At 41.0% G+C, this 24,990-nt stretch overlaps 1 protein-coding gene and 1 long non-coding RNA gene across 3 annotated transcripts; one reads left to right on the top strand and one right to left on the bottom strand.

Moving 5' to 3' along the window:
- The first annotated feature begins 2,143 nt into the window (after nt 1-2,143).
- Nucleotides 2,144-9,419, top strand: LOC121397129. Its single transcript, XR_005963481.1, has 4 exons — nt 2,144-2,246; nt 3,882-3,982; nt 7,067-7,215; nt 7,997-9,419. It is a non-coding gene; the product is annotated as an uncharacterized LOC121397129 (long non-coding RNA).
- On the bottom strand, nt 5,803-10,348 carry LOC121397124 (serine/threonine-protein kinase N2-like). 2 transcript variants are annotated; one of them, XM_041573283.1, is made up of 8 exons: nt 10,124-10,348; nt 9,698-9,871; nt 8,991-9,053; nt 8,624-8,700; nt 7,985-8,127; nt 7,620-7,697; nt 7,369-7,449; nt 5,803-7,267 (listed from the first exon to the last, which is right to left on the bottom strand). In XM_041573283.1, the coding sequence occupies exons 2-8, from the start codon at nt 9,769-9,771 to the stop codon at nt 7,082-7,084; spliced, it is 702 nt and encodes a 233-aa protein (XP_041429217.1). In that variant the 5' UTR covers nt 9,772-9,871; nt 10,124-10,348; the 3' UTR covers nt 5,803-7,081. The 2 variants fall into 2 exon arrangements, with proteins under 2 accessions (XP_041429217.1, XP_041429216.1); XM_041573282.1 differs by lacking the exon at nt 10,124-10,348 and having other exon boundaries at nt 9,698-10,081.
- Between the last annotated feature and the right edge of the window lie 14,642 nt (nt 10,349-24,990).

The raw sequence follows: 24,990 nt of genomic DNA, 5'->3' as shown, positions 1-24,990 counted from the left end.
GCAGGAACAACCCTCGGTGTTTGCTTATATCCCATACAGAGAGAAACCATAAATTTTGTAGAAACAGCCTCATATTTGCTTCTAACTCGTATAGAGAGATATAATAAAACTGTCACCATTGGTTTTCCCTTCTACTAAGCATAGTTCAGCAGAAACAGCCCCTACATTTGCTTATAGCCTGTACAGAGAGAGGCACTAAACGTCATCAGATATTTCACTTTATTATTATACTTTTTTCCTCCGGTTGGGACTGTAACTGGGGGATAATGTTTATATTAAGGCACGATTTTCTTAGGGGTTGGGACTGTAGTAGGGGGTAGTGTGTATATTAATAGCAAGATGATCTCAGGGAAAGAGAGTGTAACTGGGATTGTGTGTATAGAAAGGAAAGATGCATGATGGGAAGAGATTGTATGTGGGACAGTGTGTATAGTAAGGAATGATGGTCTCAGGGGAAGGGAGTGTAACTGGTAGGGATGCACCGAATCCAGGATTCGGTTCGGGATTCGGCCAGGATTCGGCCTTTTTCAGCAGGATTTGGATTCGGCCGAATCCTTCTGCCCGGCCGAACCGAATCCGAATCCTAATTTGCATATGTAAATTAGGGGCAGGGAGGGAAATTGCGTGATTTTTTGTCAGAAAACAAGGAAGTAAAAAATGTTTTCCCCTTCCCACCCCTAATTTGCATATGCAAATTAGGGTTCGGATTCGGTTCGGTATTCGGCCGAATCCTTTGTGAAGAATTCAGGGGTTCGGCCGAATCCAAAAAAGTGGATTCGGTGCATCCCTAGTAACTGGGATAGTGTGTTCAGTAAGACAAGATGGTCTTAGATGAAGGGAGTGTAACTGTAGGACAGGGAGGATAGTGTGTATAGTAATAGTAGGCTGTAGGGACTGTAACTGTGGGATAATGTGTATAGTAAGGCAAGGTGGTCTCAGGGGTAAGGAAATTTAGGGAAAGCCTTGCGACTCAGTAGTTTGGAGCACAAAGGCAGGGGGGTACCCATTTAAGATTCGGCAGAATGTGCACTTTCCATAATATATGGTTTGAGGGGGTAAACATGTTTATCTGGGTTTTTACTCCACAAAACCTGCAGCTTTTTATCCAGAAGCTCTCCAGTTTGCAATTTCAGCAATCTAGTTACTAGGGACCAAATGACCCTAGCAACCATGCATTAATTTGAAGAAGAGACTGGAATATAAATAGGAGAGGTAGAGAATAGAAAGCTGACCAATACAAAGTAGCAAATAACAATTAATGTGCAGCCTTACAGAGCATTTGTTTTTAGATGGTGTCAGTGACCCCCTATGTGAAAGCTGGAAAGAGTCACAAGAGAAGGTAAATAATTCTCAAAAAGAAAAAATGAAGTCCATTTAAAAAGTTGATTAAAATTAGCCATTCTATAACATATTAAAAGTTAACTTGAAGGTGAAGATCTGTGTTATTCAAATCTTCCTTTCCTGGTACTGTCGGGAATAAAGCTCGGTGTCGTTTCTCTCCGAGCGTTTGCCTGCGGCATTAAGGTGAAATTCCTCCACACTTGCACAGCAGAAATAGTAGCAGTGGCGCAGGCCAAATCCCTGTAGGTTTTATATGAAACCATATTCCCGCCCTTGGAGAAATCCGTCACGGAGCAGCTGTGTGAATAATAGCGTGGATGGGGATTACTTGTCTGTTTAATAGAAAGTGTAACTGCGCTGCTTGTGTCTGGCCTGAGAGGCCACGTTTTTCTGTTAAATGGTATGTTCCATATCAACTGTCTCCTGCACATGAAACCTAGTGTGAAAGATATACGGGTATGGAACCTGTTATCCAGAATGCTTGCAACGTGGGGCTTTCTGGACAATGGATCTTTCTGTAATTTGGATCTTCATACCGTAATTCTATAATTAATAATAATTGAAGCAGTAAATTAATCCAGTAGGTTGGTTTTGTTTCCACTGAGGATTAATTATATCTGAGTTTAGATCAAGTACAAGGAACTGGTTTTTTTTTATTACAGAGGTAAAGGGAAATTAAAAAAATTGGATTATTTGTATAAAATGGAGTCTACGGGAGATGGTCTTCCCGTAATTCTGAGCTTTCTGGATAATGGGTTTCCGGATAACAGATCCTATACCTGTATGTACAGGTAGAAGCTCATTTCTGCGTCAGATGGACAGTTACACTGGCTGCCTTTGGATGCTCTACAGTTTGCAACTATGGGAAGGATCTGCATCCAATCTGTAGATGAATTGGGGAAAAGGTACGGCTTTGTGACACCTTACGAGAACACTGGGGGCTTTTTATATAAAGAGGAGAGAAGGGGAACGTAAAGTGTCAGGGCAGGTGGGTTTCATTCTGTAGTTTTGCAGAGAACAATGAAAGACATTCAACCCATTTATTGACCTGGTAGTGCACCGATGTGACAGATTTCATGTGACCCTATTGAAGGACGACACCCCACTGATACACAGCAGCTCATTGATATACATTGGACTAATGCATCTGTTTCCGTTATCCGGAAAACCATTATCCCGAAAGCTCCAAATTACAGAAGTGATGTCTCCCATAGACTCCAAATGATCATTTTTAAAAATGATTTCCCTTTTCTCTGTAATAATAAAACAGTAGCATATACTTTATCCAAATTCAGACATAATTAATCCTTATTGGAAGCAAAACCAGCCTATTGGGTTTATTTAATGGTTTACATGATTTTCTCGTAGACAAGGTATGAAGATCCGAATTACAGAAAGATCCGTTATCTGGAAAACCCCAGGTAAGAGAATTCTGGAATTTCTCGGTTGTGAGTTTGTTTGTGGCTTTTTGTTGTTCACTCATATAGTACTCATATAGTAAGCTCATTATATGACACTTCTTGGCTACAAACACAAAAACCAGGGCAACCCGTTGCTGTTTATTTAATCGAATGAGAAAAAAGCTGTAATTATTAATGTCACTGACATGCTGTTTAACCAAAGCTTATTATTTATTCATATACTGTACTACCAACAAGTTTTGCAGCACTTTTTAAAATGACTTTCTAACAGGATTAAAGAAATGTAATACAGATATGGGACCTGTTATCCAAAATGCTCAGTACCTGGGGTTTTCTGGACAACAGATCTTTCCAAAATTTGGATCTTCATACCTTACGTCTGCTAGAAAATCATGTAAACATTAAATGAACCCAACAGAAGGTTCAATAAGGATTAATTATATCTTAGTTGGGGTCAAGTACAATGTACTTTTTTACTATTACAGAGAAATAGAAAATTATTTTTTTAAAAATTGGATTATTTGAATGGGAGACAGACTTTCTATAATTGGGAACTTTCTGGATAGCAGGTTTCCGGATCACAGATCCCATACCTGTACTGACAGACAAGGTTAATGGTATTTCTAAACATGTAAATTGAATACACATGTATTTGCTGCCAAAGCCCAAAGAAATGACCAAAATCCAGATATGGTGTTTTCTTTAGAGGTTGTTTAGGGGTTAAGATATTGTATCTTTATATTTAACACTTCTTTCCAGGTTTTCTGTTTATAGATTATTGTGTCCCACTGGGAAAACAATTCATGAAAAAAATATTTTTTACATGTAGTCGTTATATTCTTCTTGATGTATATGTGCAGGGCTGTTTTTATATATAGGCCCCCGAGGGCCTGTGCCTAGGGCGGCATGGTTTTTGGGGTGCCTATTAACTTGTTTTTAAAAACCCTCCCCACCCTCCGCCACGGATTTCTATAGGAAATTTTATTTTTTTAGTCTATATCTTTCAACAAAAGTGGGATTGCACATAAATTATAGTAGATTTGGAAAGCTCAAGTAGTCCCAAAAAAACCCTGATTTCGTTTTTGTAATTAATAATTTTCATACATTTGTCTTTATCAGAAATATGCCAGTAAGAAGCAGAAGAAAAGAGAAGGATAAAGCAGAAGGGATAGAATTGAGATCAGAAGACAGAGGAAGACATTTCCCTGGGACACTCTCAGGTAAGTATAGCTTAAATGGGGTGTCTTCATTTTGGGCCCTTACAAAACAACATGCTTAGGTAGAACTTTACATATTTGATATAAAACTGTTCAGCGGGGCCCAGGCTTTCATATTTAGGGTGTTTTATCTTGGTACCTAATAGTATGTGGAAGATAAGATGTTGCAAGGTGGAAGCATACTTAGGTAAACCTATACGTATACGTGCCCGACCACAGAGCCAGCCTATATCAGTGGTACAAGGATATCTAATAGTAATAATGACATAAAAATCTTATCTGTATTTGTATAGAACTGGCTCTTTGCTGTGACAGCTTGGTGCCACCAACCAGTGTGTCAATCAAAAGGAGCTGCAGCCACAGAGTGCTGTCCATGGTACTGAATGGAAAAGGCAGTTTAAGCTTCCCTCAATGGCTGCATTAGTGATTGCAGTATATGTACCATAAGTCACATGTTAGATATGTACTTACTATAGCAAATGTGTTTTATGTAACATAGTCACATAGATTGAAAAGAGACACAATTCCATCAAGTTGTCCCTGGATTGCCTTGTAGCTTCCATAACCCTGTATTCCATTACTTGCTAAACACCATCCAACCCCTTCTTAAAGCTATCTAATGTATCAGCCTGTACCACTGATTCAGCTAGAGAATTCAACATCTTCACAGCTCTCATGCTGATATATAGAGATAAATCGATTGTTCAGGACAGTGGAGATCCATTGATGGCTGGAGGGCTCCCTAGGTTTTCCAACAGTTTGTGCAGGAGACAGAGGAAGGGAAGAAGCACACAAGTTCAGCTAGGCAATGCCTTCAGCACATTTATTTGCAGAAGTATTGAACGCACAAGCTTTCGGGGTCCAACCCCTTCCTCGGGTGCAAGGGAGGGAGGGGTTGGACCCCGAATGGACCCCGAGTGCGTTCAATTCTTCTGCAAATAAATGTGCTAAAGGCATTGCCTAGCTGAACTGGTGTGCTTCTTGCCTAATTGGAATCTGTTGCCGTGTTGGGCTTGGAAGCGGCCTAGGATATGATTGCACCGAGCAACATGAAGTAAGTGGTGTGCGGCAAATCTAAAAGAGTTGCGGAGACAGAGGAAGGCCATATGGCATTTGGTAGTGGCTCTGCTAACATTGATTTCCTTTTAATAAATAAACTCAGTTTTTCAGAAAACTAGATACAACACTAGCATATTCTATTAATTTGGCACAGTTTACCCTGGGGCTTGTTATATCCTACAGACTTGTAGCAATCAGTCCTACCCTCTCTTTACCCACACAGGGAGCCCACCATCCCCTTTACCCACACAGGGAACTGACCCTCCCTTTTACCCACACAGGGAGTCCACCCTCCCTTTTACCCACACAGGCAGTCCACCCACCCCTTTACCCACACAAGCAGCCCATCCCCCCATTACCCACACAGGCAACCCGCCCACCTCTTTACCCACACAGGTAGCCCGCCCATCCATTTACCCACACAGGGAGAATGCCCACCCCTTTTCCCGGAATTCACAAAATTTTGGGATTATTGCATAGATTAGGATATATTCTGGACTTCTCGCATTGATTTATATACAACCTCGTCAGATATGAGATGCCGGATTTTCGGATTCAGACTTTTTCCATCCGGGTATAAAAAATCCTGAAAAATTTTGATTCTTTGTTTTTTTTACTAAAAATTCAGATTTTATAGTAAAAAAAAACAACTTTTTTTCCCAAGTTTTTTTTTAACCCCCTAAGTGTTTTTTCATTCATTATCACCCTCCCCACCTCTTATGAGTTACCTCTAGCTTTATACCCAGAATAAAGACTCCGCAGACTGATGGTTAAATCTGTGAAACGCACAGCTTTATTAATAATTATTATAGGATAAATAGGGCTATTTGATCCAGAGGAAGGCAAAAACCCTTTGTGAGGGAAAAATTCCTTCCTGACTCCTTAACGGCAATCGGATTTGCTCCCAGGATCAATTTGCCATATTTAATCAAGAGAAAGAGGGTAAGGGAAACAGATGGTAATATGGCAGCATACACATGAGCGCCTTTAGGCTGCTAGGTGAACTCTGCATTCCATTTCTTTGGTCCCTTGCAGCCTGCAGACCCGGCTTTTGCAGTCTGAGGGATGGAGAGAAAAGAAATGAAGGGTCTACCATGTGGCTTAAGGGGGCTTCTGTCTATGAAACCATATTTAAGATGGGAAGGGAGGGACTGCTGGTGGAATTACAGTGGCAGGAAGGGAAACAAAAAGCAATAAGGCTACGTAAACATGAGCACCGTTTAGCAGCTAGATGAATGCTGCATTCCAATCCATTCCATTGAACCCAGGCAGCCTGCACACCCCGGCATTTGCACACTGAGGGATGGAGTTGAAAGGAATGCAGAGTCTACCGAGTGGCTAAATGGTGCTCCAGTTTATGATACTATATAAGAGGGACAACTGGTGGAATTGGAATGAAGGAAAAGAAAAAGAAAGCAATATGGCAGCATACGCATGAGCGCCATTAAGCTGCTAGGTGAATGCTGCATTCCATTCCATTCCATTGGAGAACTGGCAGCCCAGACAGCTTGCAGACCCGGCTTCTGCACACTGAGGGATTGAGTGAAATGGAATGCAGGGACTACCGAGTGGCTTAGGTGCATCTGCCCATGAAACCATATTTTAGGTGGAAAGGGAGGCACCGCAGGTGGAATTACGGTAAGCAATATGGCAGCTTAAACATGAGCACCGTTAAGCAGCTCGGTGAATGCTGCATTCCGTTTCATTCCATTGGAGCCCCAGCAGCCTGCAGACCCGGCTTCTGCACACTTGGGGGATGGAGTGAAAAGGAATGCAGGGTTTACCGAGTGGCTTAAGTGCGCTCCTGTTTATGATGCTATATTTTAGTAGGAAGGGAGGGCACCGCCGGTGGAGCTACGGTAGAAGGAGATGGGGCACCGCTGGTGGAGCTATGGTGGAAGGAGGAGGGGTACCGCTAATTGCTCTGGATGGAAGAGAAACAGAAAGCAAGATGACCTGATGTGCCGTTTTTCATGTGTCCCCAATCTTCTGTCAACGCGGGTGATGGCAATGATTTTTGCGTTGCAGGATGATCACGCAGCTCTATATTGCGGAATAATCGAAGCTCCCAAAGGCATCGGCGATCTCTTTTCTTATTGCCAAGGAACCCTCGGAGGGAGGTGTTAGAAGTAGATGTTCATAACAGGGTCCATCGTCGGAAAGTCCAACATCCTCCGGTATGAATGGGGGCTGCAATTTTCTCTGTACCAAAGCCAGCCAGTCAATGCCCTGGTTAATAGACAATATTAAACATTCTTTATTAATTCTTTTGTCCATCTGTACCTTTAGTTCATTTTTGTAGCTAGCAAAAATTGACTGAAGTAACTTACTCGAAAGAAATGATGAAACATTAGTTCACCTGCATCTTCCTCGCTGGAGCCCAGCCGCATCCATGGGTCCAACTGTAAAAGCTAAAGAAAAAGAGAGAAACATTAGTAGATAAGCTTTGTTGCAGTGCTGTGTGCCAGTTAATGGCTATAAAGGCTTAATACTGTTAGACTGCACAAATAGGATAGTGCTACCTATTCATGAATCACTGGTTAAACCACACCATGCACCCTTAACTTGCTGTGTAACTTACCCCTGATATTAAAATAGCTGCATCCTCAGCCAGGAACTTTGGGCAGACGACGCCAATAGATGGTCTCATCCATGGTAGCTGCAATGTGAAACATAAGAAAGATCTGTTATTATAGATTAAAGAACTAATCAGGTGTAACTGACCAAGAAGACTACAAAACCTGTTGCTATATATACATTAAGGGGCTTTTATAAAGATAGCTTTGAGTATATCGTGAAATATTTATATTCCCTACACACGTGATCAATTCTGCAATACAAACAACTGATTACTCTATGGCCATACGGAGCTAAAATAGTTGATGTTTGATGTTTTTTCCAATGTACATTCACCTATTCAGTGCACTTATTGAGCTTTGTACTTACGTCCCCGACTAGCATCTCGAAGATCACGATGCCCAGAGACCACCAATCTGCAGATCTTGAATACGGCAGCCTGGAGAGGACTTCGGGAGCCATGTAGTCATAGGTTCCAGTCAGGCTGCGTGTTCTGTCCCCATAGCCAATTCCTGCAAAAACAGTAACTGTAAGTAAACTGGAAACCAGTGGGGCTTATTTATCAGTAGCGGCTCAGACTCAAAGTACAAGAAAGGAACAGTTCAGTTTGTTTTCTTTTCATCCTGAGCTGCATGATCAGCAAACAAACTGAACAGTTAGGTCCCATGTGGCCCCCCTTTCTAACTGACTAACAGGTTAGAGAGATGCAAAAATATAAGGTTTTTATTACATTAGACGTCTTTCTATAGATTACATTCTAGGGTAACTCCGATCTATGTTCTCACTAAATATTAAGTGATACAAATCAATTGCCTAACAATTGGCACCCTCTAGTAATTCACCTTTCCTTCTCCTTTAATCTGATCTGCTAAAGCATAACTCTTTAGGTGAATTTCACTCTTGCGTTCTCATAATATGAAACTACAAATGTCAGTCACTTAGTGAGTCTCAAAAACATAACACGAAGCGCAACCCTTTTTTGACATGTAAGTTTATGAGAAACCTTACCGTCTTTGCATAGTCCGAAATCAGCCAGTTTGATGTACCCGTTGCTGTCTAAGAGCAGGTTTTCCGGCTTGAGATCTCTGTTAATACAACGGCAAATGTTAGAAAAGTACAAGTTCACTGGCACACAAAAGGGGAAATAATTAGTGATTATATAGTGAATAACAACCTTTTTTAAACTTTAAGTCACTGAGGAGATTCTTGACCATATAAAGGCACAAGGCTGAAGTTGTCATGCTCTTGTGGAGCAAGCTCTATAGGGGACATTAATCGTGGCTTCTTAAAAGTTTAGCAGTAATATTCTCTTATATTTTATATTGCAAATGTTTTCATATACTTAAAAAAAGTATTGATATATATCTATACTTACCGGTGTATGATACCATTTTCGTGCAAATAGGAGATGGCCAGCACTGTGCACGCAGCATAGAACCTGCAAAGAGAAAATGACTCCCATCAGTAGGTTATTGAATACATAGCCATTTATTTGTTAGTGTAGCACAGGGTGGTGATATCTCAGTCTAAATATTACAGGCTCGCTGTGATTTAAGAGACCCACTGACTATAATGGTAAGTTGTGTATGCAGCTCCGAACTTATTAAAAATTTCTTATGTATTTCTAAATAAAGCCTCTTGCATTTGTGTAATATGGCTGCTTCCTTCGATAAACAAGGAGCCAGATCCATATGCTATTTATGGTTTTCAAACTTGTGTAGTTTTCCTCAGCACGTCCCTTGAGTTCCTTATCCTGTGGGCTCACCCTCTCAGGTCACACAGTAAAGGCCAGAAATTGATCAATTCCTACAAAACGAAGTAAGCCACAACAACCACAGAACTGTGCTGCTACTTTTTATTCTATGACATGTTTCGGATCACATGGACCCTTTCTCAAGTGTGTGACTTGAGAAAGACACACTTGTGAAAGGGTCCATGTGATCCGAAACATGTGGTGGAACAAAGAGTAGCAGCACAGTTCTGTGGTTGTTGTGGCCTGCTATTTATGGTTTAGTTTGTATGAATGGTATTATATTTAAATAGCGCCCACATGACACTAGGTAAAGGTTCATTATTACGTACGTAGTCCTCCGTTGTCCAAATTTACGTTCCCTCTCCAGGAGAGTCCTTAAGCAGCCTCCAGCGACATACTCCATGAGGAAGAAGAGATGGTGGTCTGACTGGAAGGTGGCATGTAGATCCACGGTGAAGGGGTGGACAGCTGCTGTGAGAGCGACCCGTTTCTCGACCAAAATCCTGAATATTAAAAGCATTCATTATCAAAACAAGCCAGTAGAGAAAGTGTCATTCTGCCCATAGGAGCCACATTATTGTCTTAGATTATTTAGTATAGTACTAATGGGAGATGTTAGTGGAAGTCCCAAGACACATAACTAGTTAGGCATTGCTTGCATTATCAGGGTAATATCAGAGCGCTATAGCTGTTTGAAAGGGACATGGGTAAGTAATAAAGCCAACCAGCCAAGTTGATCATTCCCATAAACTGACCTTTCAACATCCCTTAAGGTGGTGATCTTCTGTTTTTCTAAGATCTTCAGGGCATACGATCTTTTTGATGCCGTGTGTTGCACATGGAGAACCTGGAATGAGAGAATATATTGAGGGAATTTTGAAGAAACACAGGAAGATACATGCAGAACCTCCAAACCCCTTGCAGAGAGCTCCAAGAATCCATCTTGCTCCCAACATTGCAAGGTAACAGAACTAACTGTTTAGCCAGTGTTCTTGCATGTGCCCAATAGTCATCCTAATAATGGATTTAGTTAAATATTACCTTCCCAAATCCGCCCTCGCCTAGGAAACCTCGTTGGGTGAAGTCTTGCAGAGTGCAGTTGGTCAAATGCAAAACTCTGAAAAAGAATTACACAGAATTGAACTCATTGTTATTTCAAATGAAAATGAAATGTTGATAGTATCATCAGTTGCAGGTTGTACTGTATCTTACTCTGGTTCCGTCGTCACAGCCGGTGGAAAGTCTTCTGCTGTGTTTTCTGGATGAGTTGAGCCGATGTTCACTTCATCCGCAGACATCTCACTATAGGGAAAATGTAAGTTTGTTATTATGCTTGTGTTTTACTAACATGGGAAGCTAAGAGCTTTATATGTACATAGACATTGGAGTTCAGCCCTTTCAGAGGCAGAGAATGATTTGCCAGCACAGTACAGGGTGAATTCAGGTGCCATGTCTGTATCTGGAGTATTACTCCTCCACCAAAAGAAGTACAATAGCCGTATACAGGGCCTCTTTCAGAAATCACCGGGGCCTGTCTGGCAAAATTTTCTGGGCCCCCAAGCCCCATCCCATATCTCGCCCCCCCCACAGAAAAAAAGCCAAACAAACATCAGAGCTGAAACAGTAACCCCACCCCAAGTTATAAAAAGCCATTGGTGATCAGGGGCCCCCCCTCCTGCAATTTAAAAAAATATTGATTGCCTGCTCCCCCCAAGTTATAAAAAGCCACTGTTGGCCAGGACCCTCCTTTAAGTAAAAAAAAAAAAACATTGGTGGCAGCCCACCCAAAATCTAAATTTTTTTTTGCCAGGGTTCCCCATAAGTTTGGCTCTTAAGGGGGCCCAGTCATGCTTCACTTACTTGATTGCCAGGTCCCCCCCGCCCGTCAGCATTCTGCAAAGTTTCTAAGAAAGGACGGGAGCTCCGGTTTCAGCATTATTTCTGTCCTATTCAGATCTCTGTGCCCTCATTGGTCGATTAAGTTCCCGGTGAAACTGCATTGGGATTGGTTAGGCTGGAGGGGAAGTTTCTACTTTACCCATCCAATCCCTGTACAGCTTTACCGGGACTTAAACAACCAACGAGGGCACACCAGAGCCCCAGTCCTCTATTATAAACATTGCAGCAAGCTGTCCCCCTAACACTCAAAAAAAAACTTCAGGGCTCGGGACAACTGCCCCCCCTGTGCCCCCTGATGGCGGCCCTGGCCATATACAGAGAATACAGTTCATAATAAGCCGAACTCTGCATCTTACCTGCCCTCAGTGACAGCCAGTGGCAGTGCTGGATCTTGTGCCGTGGTGTCCCTCTCACTTGTGGTGGCTGGTTCTTCCGGAGTCAAGGCAACTGCTGGAGACTCATCCCTAACACAGGAATCCTCTGGGGCATTTGTTGGTGGGTCATGGGGAGAACCTGGGTGAATCTCTGGGTCCTTCTGTGCAATTGCCACATTCAGGTTTTGAAGGGTGGCATAAAGAATTTTCAGCTTTTTCCCCGACTCCTTCATAAACTTCCTCAGACGGACTAAGGTCTCCTTGTCTGAGGTCACTCTGTAGAGCTTTTCAGCGCCCGCTGCAATGCGCATCTCCTTCTTTATTTCTCCCATTACCTGATCTTTATTGGCCAATAGATGTAACCTTGGCCGCATATCACAAAGTTTTGGAGACAAAACCTCATGATTGTCCTGTAGAAAAGGAGAAAAAGTTATGGAAACAATAGTTGGTTATTGCCTGCCTGAGTTACTGTAATTTACACTTTTTTTCTTTCAATTCTAGAATCACTAAAACTGTTGCCCAAGCCCTCCAGCTCCAGTGAGGAGCAAAACTGCTGGTGTCAGTAGCTGCTACTTCTCAATCTCTCTCTGCACTGAAATGTCACCAGGCTCAAGATTTTATTCTCCACTGGTAAGTCCATATTCCAGTTCTAATCTACATCATGGCATTGCTGTTTGTTTGATGTTTATACAGGTATGGGACCTGTTACCCAGAATGCTCGGGACCTGGGGTTTTCCGGATAACAGATTTTTCTGTAGTTTGGGTCTTCGTGCCTTTTAGTCTACTAGAAATTCATTTAAACATTAAATAACCCCAATAGGCTGGTTTTGCTTCAAATAAGGATTAATTATATCTTAGTTGGGATCAAGTACAAGTTGCTGTTTTATTATTACAGAGAAAAAGGAAATCATTTTAACAATTTTGATTATTTGGATAAAATGGAGTCCATGGGAGAGTACAGGTATGGGATCTTTTATCTGGAATGCTTAGGTCCTGGACCGTAATTCTCTGTTCTAGCTCCCTCAAACAGGAACCTTGGCTTCCCATTTTATTCCAGATTTGCTTTATTTTTCCCTAACATTGTGCTATGGAATATATTGCTACTTTAAACAATAAATACTAATCATCTCCTCCGGACTGAGGCCATTGCACTCTTCAGTAACATGTTATATCCCATTAGCCTTACCGGATTGGTAGCACGAATGCAGGAATTCCGGACACCCATCTTGAGACTCCTGTAATGGGAAATAAACATTGTCAGTGCTGGTATGGGGATAAGAGGTCATTTTTATCTTTCTCAATAGAAACCCTCTTCACCAAATTGCATATTGGTGTTGTTATATTATATTGCCCCAACTCATACAATTCCAACATAGCTAAACATGGGAGGTTTAAGCAACTATCCCTACCAAAACATCGACAATGAAGGCAGGTTACCGGATACTCTTTTAATCCCAAAGAAAGCCTGGTCTGCCACGTTTAAATGTCTGGGTCACCCTTTCTTCCCATATGCCCCTATCGGGAAACCCCTTTCTCCCCCACGCGTCAAGAATCTCCCTCATTTTCTGTCTGGCTGATGTTGGGCATTAAAAAAACTGGCAGATTTTGTCTGTAATGCACAATTCACCACCCACCAGGAATTACCAAAAGAAAAGACCAAAGAAATATGGGAACAATCTTCAATTTCATTATAGTAGGAGATGTAAGCTCCAGTAAAGGTGTTGCTAAACAGAGAGCAGTCCCCCGATATATTTCTGTAGCGTACTAAATGTATGAAGATATCACTCAGGGCAGGAGCAGGGGCGTAACTATTGAGGAAGCAGACCCTGTGGTTGCAGGGGGGCCCAGGAGTGTAGGGGGCCCAGTGAGACCATAATTAATTAGCAATTTTAATATATCTTGGTAAAATAGGCCGACTTATAAATATTTTGGGGCCCTGAATTGAATTTGCTATGGGGCCCAGTAACAACTAGTTACGCCACTGGGCAGGAGTTATTTTGATGGCTTGTGTTCTGTACACTGAATTGGACACCCTGTGTTTAAATAAACTTCCTTAATGGGAAGATAGTGTCTTCCCGCAAGCTTATAACTAGAATAAACTCATTCCAAGGTGATCTTAATTGTAAATCTCCCCTATGGGAATGCTCACTTGTGTTTTATCCTGATACCTTCTGCTACTGCCAGTCATCTATCTCTTTTATTCTTCACTAATCACTCAATGACAATATGTGTGTTTTATTTGGTTGTGAAAATCAGTAAACTTGAACCTTTAATAAAGGGGGTTTAACATATAAACCAATTTATACGTCTCTTCCATGCCAACAGTTAATTTATTTTCTAAACCATAAGTCTTTAAGTCAAACTATGTACTATATGAGCATCATGTTATTGTCTGGTGTTTATGAACTACAACTCTCATCTGCCAGGATTTGTAGCCATCAAAGAAATCCAATGCTCTCTGAAAATCAATATAGCCATGTATAGCAGTCATTTCTTTTTATCTATAAAATCAATTTATATATATATATATATACAGTCCAAATCAGCTGGCAGGAATTGGGGCACTGGTGTAAGGGCAGGTAAGAAGTAGGTGCGCTTCAGTTTTTGGAGAAAACAAGTACAGGCCTGGGAAAGAGATGTGGGACCTTACAAATTGCCCCCTCCCCCTTAATTAGGGCAGGTTTGCTGTAAAATAAATCATAAACTGTATGAATTGTATTTGCAGGATTACCTCTTAAAAGAAGCTCAGATGTCAGATGTTCAAAAATAAAAAGCAAAAAAAAAAATACCAAAAGCCTGAGGTGTTTTTGGCTTTTGGCTTAAATAGAGGGGCCGGCACAAGGCCGGGGGACCCCAGAGGGTCTCCCTCTTTAGAAACTGGCTCTCCTTATATGTGTTCAGAAAAGAATGTTAAAATCTGAACTAAGGAGAAGCCAGGAAAAAACACAGTCCAAAAAGCGCTGGTTATTTGCCAAAAAAGTAGCAATCCGTCCACTGTAGCAATCTGTATAGGGAAGAGAATAAATTGACAAATTAGTTTCAAGGATAATGCATTTAACACTTAATATTTCCTATAAAATTTAGAGGAAAGCAGAGATCTAAACGTGAGCTTTGTGTCACTCCCAGCAGGTACTGGCACTCAGTTTATACAATGCAGTACCTCCCAGCAGCCAATCAGAAATGAGCATTGGTATAGAGAGTATGAATACATAGTACATAAGATCACTGGCCAGGTGCAGATTGCCCACCCCCTGCTATAGGAAACATTTACAGAATAGCAATTAAATATGATTGGAATCAATACTGCCCTACCATGTACCCTGTTGCCCCCCACAGCCGGGACATTTGAAGGGAATGCACATGAGACATGAAAGGAAAAGACATTGCTATGTATTCCATTAAATTCATGTTAAGGTTGGTATATCAGAACAGGTTAGATACCCAGGGGCAGAGGGGCAAAACTGTAAGGAGCCTGTTAATACTGGTCATACAAATAAAGTATTTATAGTGAGGCACAGGGGTCCCCAAATGTTATCTGTTTATGGGCTTCAATTGGGAAAAAGTGTATATTTGCTGTCAGCCCCTAAATCTCTTATAGGGATAGTACATTCACCACTCTACCAACCAACGGACTAAACCAACTGTCAACCCCTGGGTCTGTGTCTCCCAACCAGCACTAAGAGTAAAAGCATCTCCAAAGCCCATTTTAGGGGAAAACTCTCCAAAATACCTGAAATCAATGAGAAGAGCAACATCCGCTAGTCTTGGGAGTATCAACCAACTATCCCCCCCCCCTTTTCACTAAAATAAGGGTTATTTGGCAAAAAATCTCTTATAGTGATAGTACATTCAGCACTCTACCAACCAACGGACTAAACCAACTGTCAAACCCTGGGTCTGCGTCTCCCAACCAGCACTAAGAGTAAAGGCATTGTCCAATTTAGTGCGAAATTCACTAAAATCAGTAACATGATCAATATCTGTTAGTCTGGGGGGGCATCACCCAACTGTTTCCCCTCTTTTTTCACTAAAATAAGCATCTCTCAGAGGGAATATACACTTACTACAATTAAAACCAAAGGACTAAACCAACTGACAAATCCCTAGTTGTAAAGTCACCTTTCTTATATGACACCCTGCTGTATGTCCCCCACTCATTAGCTTCCCCCCCAATTATCCCCATGGCATGTGACTCTGCTACCCACCCCTAGTTCCAGATTTGGATAAATGGAGCGTGTATTTAGCTACAGTGTTGGTACTTAATAGCAGGGCAGATACCCAGGGGCAGAGGGGCAAAACTCTAAGGAGCCTGTCAATACTGGGAACAAAAAAGATCCACAGGGGTCCCCAAATGTTATTTTCTTAAGGGTTTGCTATAGAAAAGGTCTATATTTGTGTCAGCCCTGCATAACTTCCAAATCCTGGGTCTGTGTCTCCCAACCAGTGCTAAGATTAATGGCATCTTCAAAACCCATTTTAGGGGATAGTTCTCGAAATTCACTAAAATCAGTGAGAAGAGCAACAACTGCTAGACTGAGGGCATCACCCAACTATTTCCCCTCTTTTTTTAAATCAAAATAAAGGATTATTTGGCAAAAAACTCTCAGAGAGAATTTACACTCACCTCTCACCCCAGTATCAACCAACGGACTGATCCAACTGTCAAAATCCCTTGGTGTAAAGTCACCTCTGTTCCTTGCTCTTAAAGGGGAAGTGTACCCTGTTGATGAGTAAGGTTTATATGCCATTTATTTCCACTTAGATGTGCAGTACATACATAGCTTATTATGTATGCAGAGCATTGCTTTGTATGTGTGGCCTATTTAGTCAGTCCTGTTACTGTGCTGCCATATCTTTTTGATCCATGAATTCATCACCCATGGATTCAATCACTGCTACTGCTCCTCTGTCCATATCCTGCCTTTTTAGTACATTCAGAACCTTTAAATCGGTTGTTTTTTTGTTTTTTTTTGCCTGTTTCCCAAACGTAATTGTCTGTGATAACATAGTTATCTCCATTTCTCCCATAGGCTGCTTGCAACTGCCTGGTGGGGGAATCATTGGTCGTCAAGGTTTCAGATTTCGGGATGGCCAGGTAAGTGCAACTAATTTCAGCTTCAGAAGCCACCATAAAGAGACAATTTCAAACTCCACTATTAATGACTGTATAAAGCAGCGGTTGTCATTCTTTATTAATACAAGCCTCACCTGAAGGTCCATCCTCTGGCCAGGGCCTCCTTTAGCTCATGAAATGGGTACAGGAATAGGAAAATATTGGTGTATCCTGATTTCATTATATCATGGTTTCATAAATATGAAGTGAAGTGTGGGTCAGTGTTTAGCCCAGCTCTCTGGTGGATCAGTCTAATCACACGTTCCCTTTCTTTTCTCTCTCATTTAGGAGTGTTCGTGTGGGAAGTGTTCGCAAGAGCAAAATTCCATTTGAACATTGTTTTCAACTCCGAGGCTGTGGATAAAATCTCAGCTGGACTGAGGCTCTTCAGACCCAAGATGTCTCCCGAAAGAGTGTACATGCTGATGAACAACTGCTGGTAAGAGGTACGAGGGATTAGGTTTATGTACACTTTTAAGTAGTAAGTAGCGTAATCGCAAAATAAAAGCCTGTTGTCCAATCACAATCTCCTCCACATGCTAAAGTAAGATGGCTGCATGGAAATAATATATGGGAGCCATTAATTCTGTCTCCATCTCTGGATCTTGGCATTATCTTTCCCAAGTACGAAAAATGTTTCCAACTGAACAATAGATATGTAAATACACATAATACATTTTTGTCTTTGATGAATTGGGGTTATGAGCTCTAACCAGTGACTAAAATATTCATTTTAGTAACAATTTACAAGATTTACAATGTTCCTTCCTCTTTTTGTTTTTAAAGTGACTCTTGTTAACTGGGGATATGGCATGGATATTTGTAATACAGCATTATTACTACAAATTATTTACTAGCATCTATTGTAGTTGAAAACAGTGTTTGTTTATCCCTTTCTGTTCTTTAGCAAAGGTCGACTCTCCTCCAGGTCTGTTAATCAGCTAGTTTCATATAGAGTCAGGGATGCAGAGAATATATAGTGAATAAAGTAACCTCTATTGTAAAATATAAGGAGATTATAAGTTACCGAGCAGTTCCAGGACCATATAAAAGCACATTTTTTGATGCAGGTCATGGAACTCGGAGGTGACTTCTAATATCCTCATATTTTACATCAGAGGGTACTTTATTATAATACACACGTTTCATTGAGTCATGTGACAGAAATGACATCACTAAGCTCAGTTTATAACCGATGACATCACTAAGCACCGCTTATAAGGATATCATTTCCAGGATATTGTGTATTATAAACAAATAATGATTTAGTATAATAATAATAATATATATTTAAAAGTTGCTTAGAATTGCATTCTATTTTTATGCAAAAACAGGAGCAAGGATATCGGGATAGGCTTCAAAATCCCATTTTCCCAATTGGTCTCTGTAGGCTTGAAATATTATCTGATCTTTTTCCTTGAGACCTAGCGGGTGGATCTAATCAGGCCAAGATCTCTATGTTTAGCAACCTTTGCAAAGAACAATTTAGCTGTATGGCCAGCTTTTGCCTTGTCCTTGTTGTAAGGACCTAAGAGAGTAGAAACTCCACCCTTCCCCATAACTATCCATACAATAGGTTGATAATGCACTTTAATAAGGGAGTACGTGGCATTTACAAATTGGGTTACAAATTGGATTGTACCGGATCCAAAATGAGCTTTTTCAAGATTTGGATTCAGTCAGGAGCGTTGCGCCAATGAGGTGGGTTAAGAAACTAGATGACAGCACCCCATAAGTTACTGGGGTGGCAAAAAGCTGCTCCTGGGAACTTGAAAGGTTTCGTTCACCTTTAAATTGACTTTTAGTATGATGTAGAGAGTGATATTCTGAGGCAAAATGCTTCATCTTTTATCATTTGTGGTTTTTGAGTTATTTAGCTTTTTATTCAGCAGCTCTCCAGTTTGCAAATTCAGCAATCTGGTTGCTAGGATCCAAATTACCCCAGCAACCATGCACTGATTTGAATATGAATAGGAGAGGCTTTAAAATAAAGATGAGTAATAAAAGTAGCAATAATTATACATTGATAGCCTTACAGAGCATTTGTTTTTTAGATGGGGTCAGTGACCCCCATTTGAAAGCTGGTAAGTGTCGGAAGAAGAAGGCAACTGATTAAATAATTATTGAAATTAAATAATGAAAGGTTTCTTAGAACTTGCCGGTCTATAACATACTAAAAGCTAATTTAAAGGAGAACTACTCCTTTAATAGCTAACTTTCAGGGTTTCAAGATGGAAATGCTCGTGTTGAGAGCAAAATTGCGCCCTCTGCACTGACAATGTGGATCCCCCTGGACCCTCTCTGGCACTCAAAAGGTTAGCACCAAGGATCAAGGTGGGGCAACGATCGCTCTGGATTCAGTTAAAGGAGAACCAAACCCTTTATTTTTAAATCCTCTACTCTGCATATACCCCCTCCCTGCTGCCCCCTAGCCTAGGTGTTACCTTAGCCTAGGTGTTTCCTTAATTTGGAGCTTTCTGGATAACGGATATATATATATACTTTTTTTTACAATCATCTGACTGATGAGTTGAGTTTAGCAAATATCGTATTGGCCCTTCCGCCATAAATCAACTAGGCAAACAGATGCGATGAAAAAGGCTAGTCGTTTTCGCTGGACTCAAAACAAACTCTCCCTTTGTTTATGAGAACTAATCAACTCTGATCTTTCGTCCAGAGGAAATATAACATTTGCTGCTGATCTTCTTCCCGCTGTGGATGCAGAAATGATATTAAAAAATCCATGCAAGTTAAATTCGCTGTGGGTAACAGGTCTCCTCTTGGCTCAGCACTAATCTGGCTCAGAGGGAACTTCCAAACCTGAAATAAAAACTCACGTAAAAAGTTGTTACACAAACAGTTTGTTTCAAGGGGAAATATGCCTTGTGTTTTCCCTTCGGTTTTTTCTTATACTTCTCCGGGTTTCTGCACAGACCCTGATATGAATGATAATGTTATTGGGAAGCCAGTCGTTATTTATAGAATTGCTTATAACTCCTTCTAATATACCTCCCCCTACAATCTATTTAATGGCTCTATTGCTGCTTATTATACCTGTCTCTCTAACTGAACCTGTTATTTCTCTTTATAAACCTCTGCCTTTTACCCCTGCTTTGATTTTCTTTATATTTGTTCCCTTTACCACTAGATGTTACTGGGCCCCACATTAAATTCATTTTAGGGCCCCCAACATATCCAAAGACTCCTGTTTTACCAATAAATGTTGAAATTTCTCATTAATAAGGACCTCGTTGGGCCCCTTATACCTCCTGCCACTAGGGTTGCCACCTTTTGCAATGGTGGAGACCGGGCAGGAGGTGGGGCTGTGACATCAGGGGGCGGGGTCATGACACAGGTGGGAGTGTCCGTGACATCAGGGGACGGGTTATGACGCGGCCGATCACCGTGTCAGTCAAGGGAATCCTACCCAGTTTTTTCCTTATTTGGAAAACTGGGGAGGAACTTTTGAACTGGGCAGCCCTTTAAAATACGGGGCAGTCCCGGTCAAAACCAGACAGGTGGCAACCCTATCTGCTAACCCCTGCAACCACAGGGTCTGCATCCTCTGCTATACCCTACAGTATACTTCTCTATAACCATTCACACTCACAACTAGAGTAATAATAATCCCTCCATAATCCCTCCATTGCCTTAGCCCGTCCTTTAAAGGAGAACCAAACCCTTTTATATTAAAATCCCCTACCCCCTACCCTACATAGACCCCCTCCTAGGGTTGCCGCCTGTTTTGGAAAAAAATACCGGCCTAAAAAAAAAAAATACATTGGGGGCAAGTAACATTTTTACTGGTCAGGCCGGTAAAATGCTGGCCAGGTGACAACCCTACCCCTCCCTGCTCCCCCTCAGCCTAGGTGTTACCCTGGGTAAATGCCCCTAAGTCTTTACTTACCCCTTGTTAGAGATTCAGAGTGTTCATGGGCACCATCTTTTTCTCTACGGTAATCTTGGTTGGCGCAAACTTCCAGTCCCGAACAACTGTGCATGTGACGAAAGCCACGGAAATTGCCGAAGCGCCGGAAGAAGACCGGAATATTACAGAAGAGAAGAAGATGGCGCCCGTGAATGCCCTGAATCTGCAATGAGGAGTAAGTAATGACTTAGGGGCATTTACCAAAGGGTAACACCTAGGCTTGGGGGGAGCAGGGAGAGGGTCTATGTAGGGTAGGGGGTAGGGGATTTTAATAAAAAAAGGTTTGCTTCTCCTTTAAATCCTTTAGTGCTGCACATAAAGTCACCCTATTACTCCATAGAACCCCTTTTTTTAAAGAGGTTTTTCACCTTCAACAAGTTGTTCAGTTGTTTTTGGGTAGTTCATCAGTTGTAAAGACTTTTTTTCAGTTATTTCTATTTTATATTTGTTTCTGTTTTTCTTAAAGGGGTTGTTCACCTTTACATTAACATATAGTATGATGTAGAAAGTGATCTTTGAGACAATTAGCAAGTTTTTTTTATGATTTGTGGTTTTTGATTTATTTAGCTTTTCATTCAGCAGCTCTCCAGTTTGCTATTTCAGCAAACTGGTTGCTAGGCTACGAATTGCCTTAGCAACCATGCACTGATTTGAATAAGAGACTGGAATATGAATAGGAGAGGCCTGAATAAAATGAATGAGTAATAAAAAGTAGCAATAACAATAAACGTGTCGCATTGCAGAGCATTTGTTTTTTAGATGGGGACAATGACCCCCATTTGAAAGATGGAAAGTATAGTTTTTTTTAATTATTTGTCTCCTTCTGACTTTTTCCAGACCAACGCTCTGTAAGGCTACAAATCTATTGCTATTGCTACTTTTTATTACTCATCTCCTATTCATATTCCAGTCTCTTATTCAAATCAGTTGTATGGTTGCTAGGTGAATTTGGACCCTAGCAACCAGATTGCTGAAATTGCAACTTGAGAACTGCTGAATGAAAAACTATAAATAACGCAACAATCACAAATAATAAAAAATTAAAACCAATTGCAGATTATCTCAGAATATCACTCTCTACATCATACTGAATGAATCGGCATTCATTATTTGTTTTGTATAATTTGTAATTTATTAGCCAATTCTGCAGACTGCAACCGAAAATGATACCTGGTTTTTGAGGATCAGCAACCAAAAACAGACTGACTGCACCCCTTCACATTTATTGTTATTATTTTGCTTGCTTTTTCATCCATTCGCTAATTATCTAGCCACAGAGCCCAGGTTGCTAGGGTATTTAACCACTAGCAACCAGATAACTCTTATATATATCCGAACAGCAAAAACATAGACCAAAAAAAAAACAGTGATAATTTGAAAAACACAAATAAGAAATGAAGACCAATGGTAAGTTGTCTGCTGTCTACACCGTACTAGAAGTTACTTTTAAGATGAACAACCACTTTTGTTCCTCTCGTAAACTGAAATGAACATAAAAGCTGCAAATTTAGGGTTCCTCTTGGTATTCTATCCGACCTCACAATGATGGATTTTGGTGCATCCCGGGTCGATTCAGTTCGTAAACAACCACTTTCACCGTGTTTTTACTTTTCTGATTTATTAAAACATTCGGTTGCCTTAATCATCATAAAGTAAGTGTAATAACCAGGTGCGGGGTGCAGCCTGCTTCCTTGTTAATCATTTATTGTAAAGTCTTGCGCTGAGAGGTGGAGGTGAATTAAAACAGTTTGAGTTGTATATTCACCAATTATACCTTTTATATGCTCCTCACTGTAATCCTAATTATTCCAATGCACATAATCTGTTTACCGAATGGAACAGGTTGCAAGAAATAATTGGGCTGCAGGACTTTTCTAGAGGGGCTAGTTAACTGAACTAGCCAACTACCTTATTTTGAAGCCATTCAACCAGCTATGATTTTGTTACTGTGTCGGACTGGGTCTTCTAAGGAACCTGAAACCCTTGGGCCCACACTTGCAGCAATAGTTCCAAATGTTAAAGGATTTTATAAGAGCCCCTGGTGGAAATTAGGGATGCAACGAATCCAAAGATTCGGTTTGGGTTTCGGCCAGGATTCGGCCTTTTTCAGCGGGATTTGGATTCGGCCAAATCCTTCTGCCCGGCCGAACCAAATCCAAATTTGCATATGCAAATGAGGGGAGGGAAATTGTGTGACATTTTGTTACAAAACAAGGTAGTAAAAATAGTTTTCTCCCTTCCCACCTCTAATTTGCATATGCAAATTAGGATTCGGATACGGTATTCGACTGAATCTTTCGCAAAGGATTCGGGGGTTCGGCCGAATCCAAAATAGTAGATTTGGTGCATCCCTAGTGGAAATAAGGACTGAATTCTCCTAAGACTTAGGGGTTCCTTTTGTATTCTGGTAGGCCATTGTGACCCTATTTTGTTGAATGATTTTGCTTCATTTTAATCAAGCTTATTATGCAACAGTATTACCTTAATGCCAAAACGACTCCGCATGCTGCTGGCCCATTTGTTTATCTGCTTGTCAATCTGACCAAATACATCTTTCCATACATCTGTGTACATCTGTTCCGTTATCCAGAAAGCTCTGAGTTACAGAAAGCCCATCTGCCATATACTCCATTATAATTAAAATAATCCAAATTTTGAAAAATGATTTCCTTTTTCTCGGTAATAATAAAACAGTACATTGTACTTGATTTAAACTGAGATATAATTAATCCTTATTGGAGGCAAAACCAGCCTATTGGGTTTATTTTATGTTTACATAATTTTCTAGTAGATTTATGGGGGAATGTAATAAAAGTCGGAAATAGATTTTGCTTTGCGCGAATTTAATATAGCTTTTGCGAACCTGGAAACTGTTTAGCGACCACTTCCAACAGTGGAAGACCTTTTGCGAATGTTATAGTTTGCGCCAATGTGAAGTCAATGTAATAAAACTTACTGAAAAAGTCGTTATGTTTGCTCAGAAAGATTGCGAGACCTTCAAGCACGCAATTAAAATTCGCAATGCGAAATTAAAATTCGCAAAGTAATAGTTTAAGAACAATATTTCATTGCGAGATGTGGATTTTTATTCTTATTGGTGTGAATTGTTTTACTCTTTGCGATTTTTATTACATTCCCCCCTTAAAGTATGAAGAGCCAAATTACAGAAAGATGCGGTATCCGTTAAAAAACCCAGGTCCCGAGCATTCTGGATTATCAGGTCAGAAAATAATCTCATCAAACAAATCCTTCAATGTGTTAAAACTGAAAAAAAACAATAGATTATAACAATGGAAAAGGCGTTGACCTGAAGGGCTACTTAAAAGGGTTGCTCACCTTTTTTTTATATCCTTTTTTTCCACAGATAACACCTATTGGACATGCAGAGCTGTTCTTAGGGTGCAACATTACCAACTGACGGGTATTCAGTTGTGTAACAGGGGCCATACGTGACATGCAGAGCTGTCACAGGCACACAACCTACAGGGTTAGCAGAGCTACCCGCTATTCTACTGGGTTATTAGGGAGCATTTGGACCCGACCGGTGCGTTTCCATGATGGTACAGGGCTGATAAGCAGCCTGTTTCCTGGTTACCTCTTCTTAGAGAAGCAGCACTCACAGGAACGCACAGGTACTGACGCTACCTATAGAGCCGCATAGACGCGGCCATGATTTAGCCAACAACCAGTGCCTTGCGTGGGAGGAACTAGTAGAGCTAGTTCGCGCCGTTTTCTCTCTTGCGCAGTGACGTTACCCTTCAGCCGAATAGACGCGGCAGCTCTGTTCGCGCCAGTTATCACGGCGCACTGACGTCATCAGTCACAGCCGCGCAGCCTAATAGAGCGCCGTTCGCTACTCGCACTCCCTGCAGGCAGCCATAGATAAAAACGGCAGACAAATACTACATAGCAGCTCAGAAAGAACATACACAGTTCCAGGACTGCTTAACTTCATCTCATCTGCGCATTTTCAGCACAACTCAGCGCAAGCAACACATTAAGAGACAATACTTAATCAGTCTCAGGCTGGTGGTGAGTCACAACCTTTTAACTAACACTGCTAGATATGGAAAAGACAAATTCTCTCACAGACCTTCGGGCAGACATACAATCTGTAAAGAAAATGAAAAAACCAGAGAAATTACCAAAGTGTAAAACTTGTAGGCATTCATTGAGAAAGTCAGAAAGAACTTACTGTTCAGACTGTAAAGTCATCACTAAAACAGCAGATCCTCAAGGGCCACCTACCTTGTCCCCCCAATATACTTTATCTCAACCACCAGTTGATCCATCTCCAACTCCAAATAC

Source organism: Xenopus laevis, chromosome 8L (assembly GCF_017654675.1).
Source record: "Xenopus laevis strain J_2021 chromosome 8L, Xenopus_laevis_v10.1, whole genome shotgun sequence".
Lineage (NCBI taxonomy): Eukaryota > Metazoa > Chordata > Amphibia > Anura > Pipidae > Xenopus > Xenopus laevis.
This window is presented reverse-complemented; position numbering and strand designations above follow the sequence as displayed.

Coding starts and splice junctions, on each gene's coding strand:
- LOC121397124 (XM_041573282.1), bottom strand. CDS start 9,888: ATGCTTTTAATATTCAGGATTTTGGTCGAGAAACGGGTCGCTCTCACA. Junction 8,701..8,990: donor GAAAATGGTATCATACACCG/GTAAGTATAGAT, acceptor TTGTATTAACAG/AGATCTCAAGCCGGAAAACC. Junction 7,268..7,368: donor TGTTTCATCATTTCTTTCGA/GTAAGTTACTTC, acceptor TCTATTAACCAG/GGCATTGACTGGCTGGCTTT.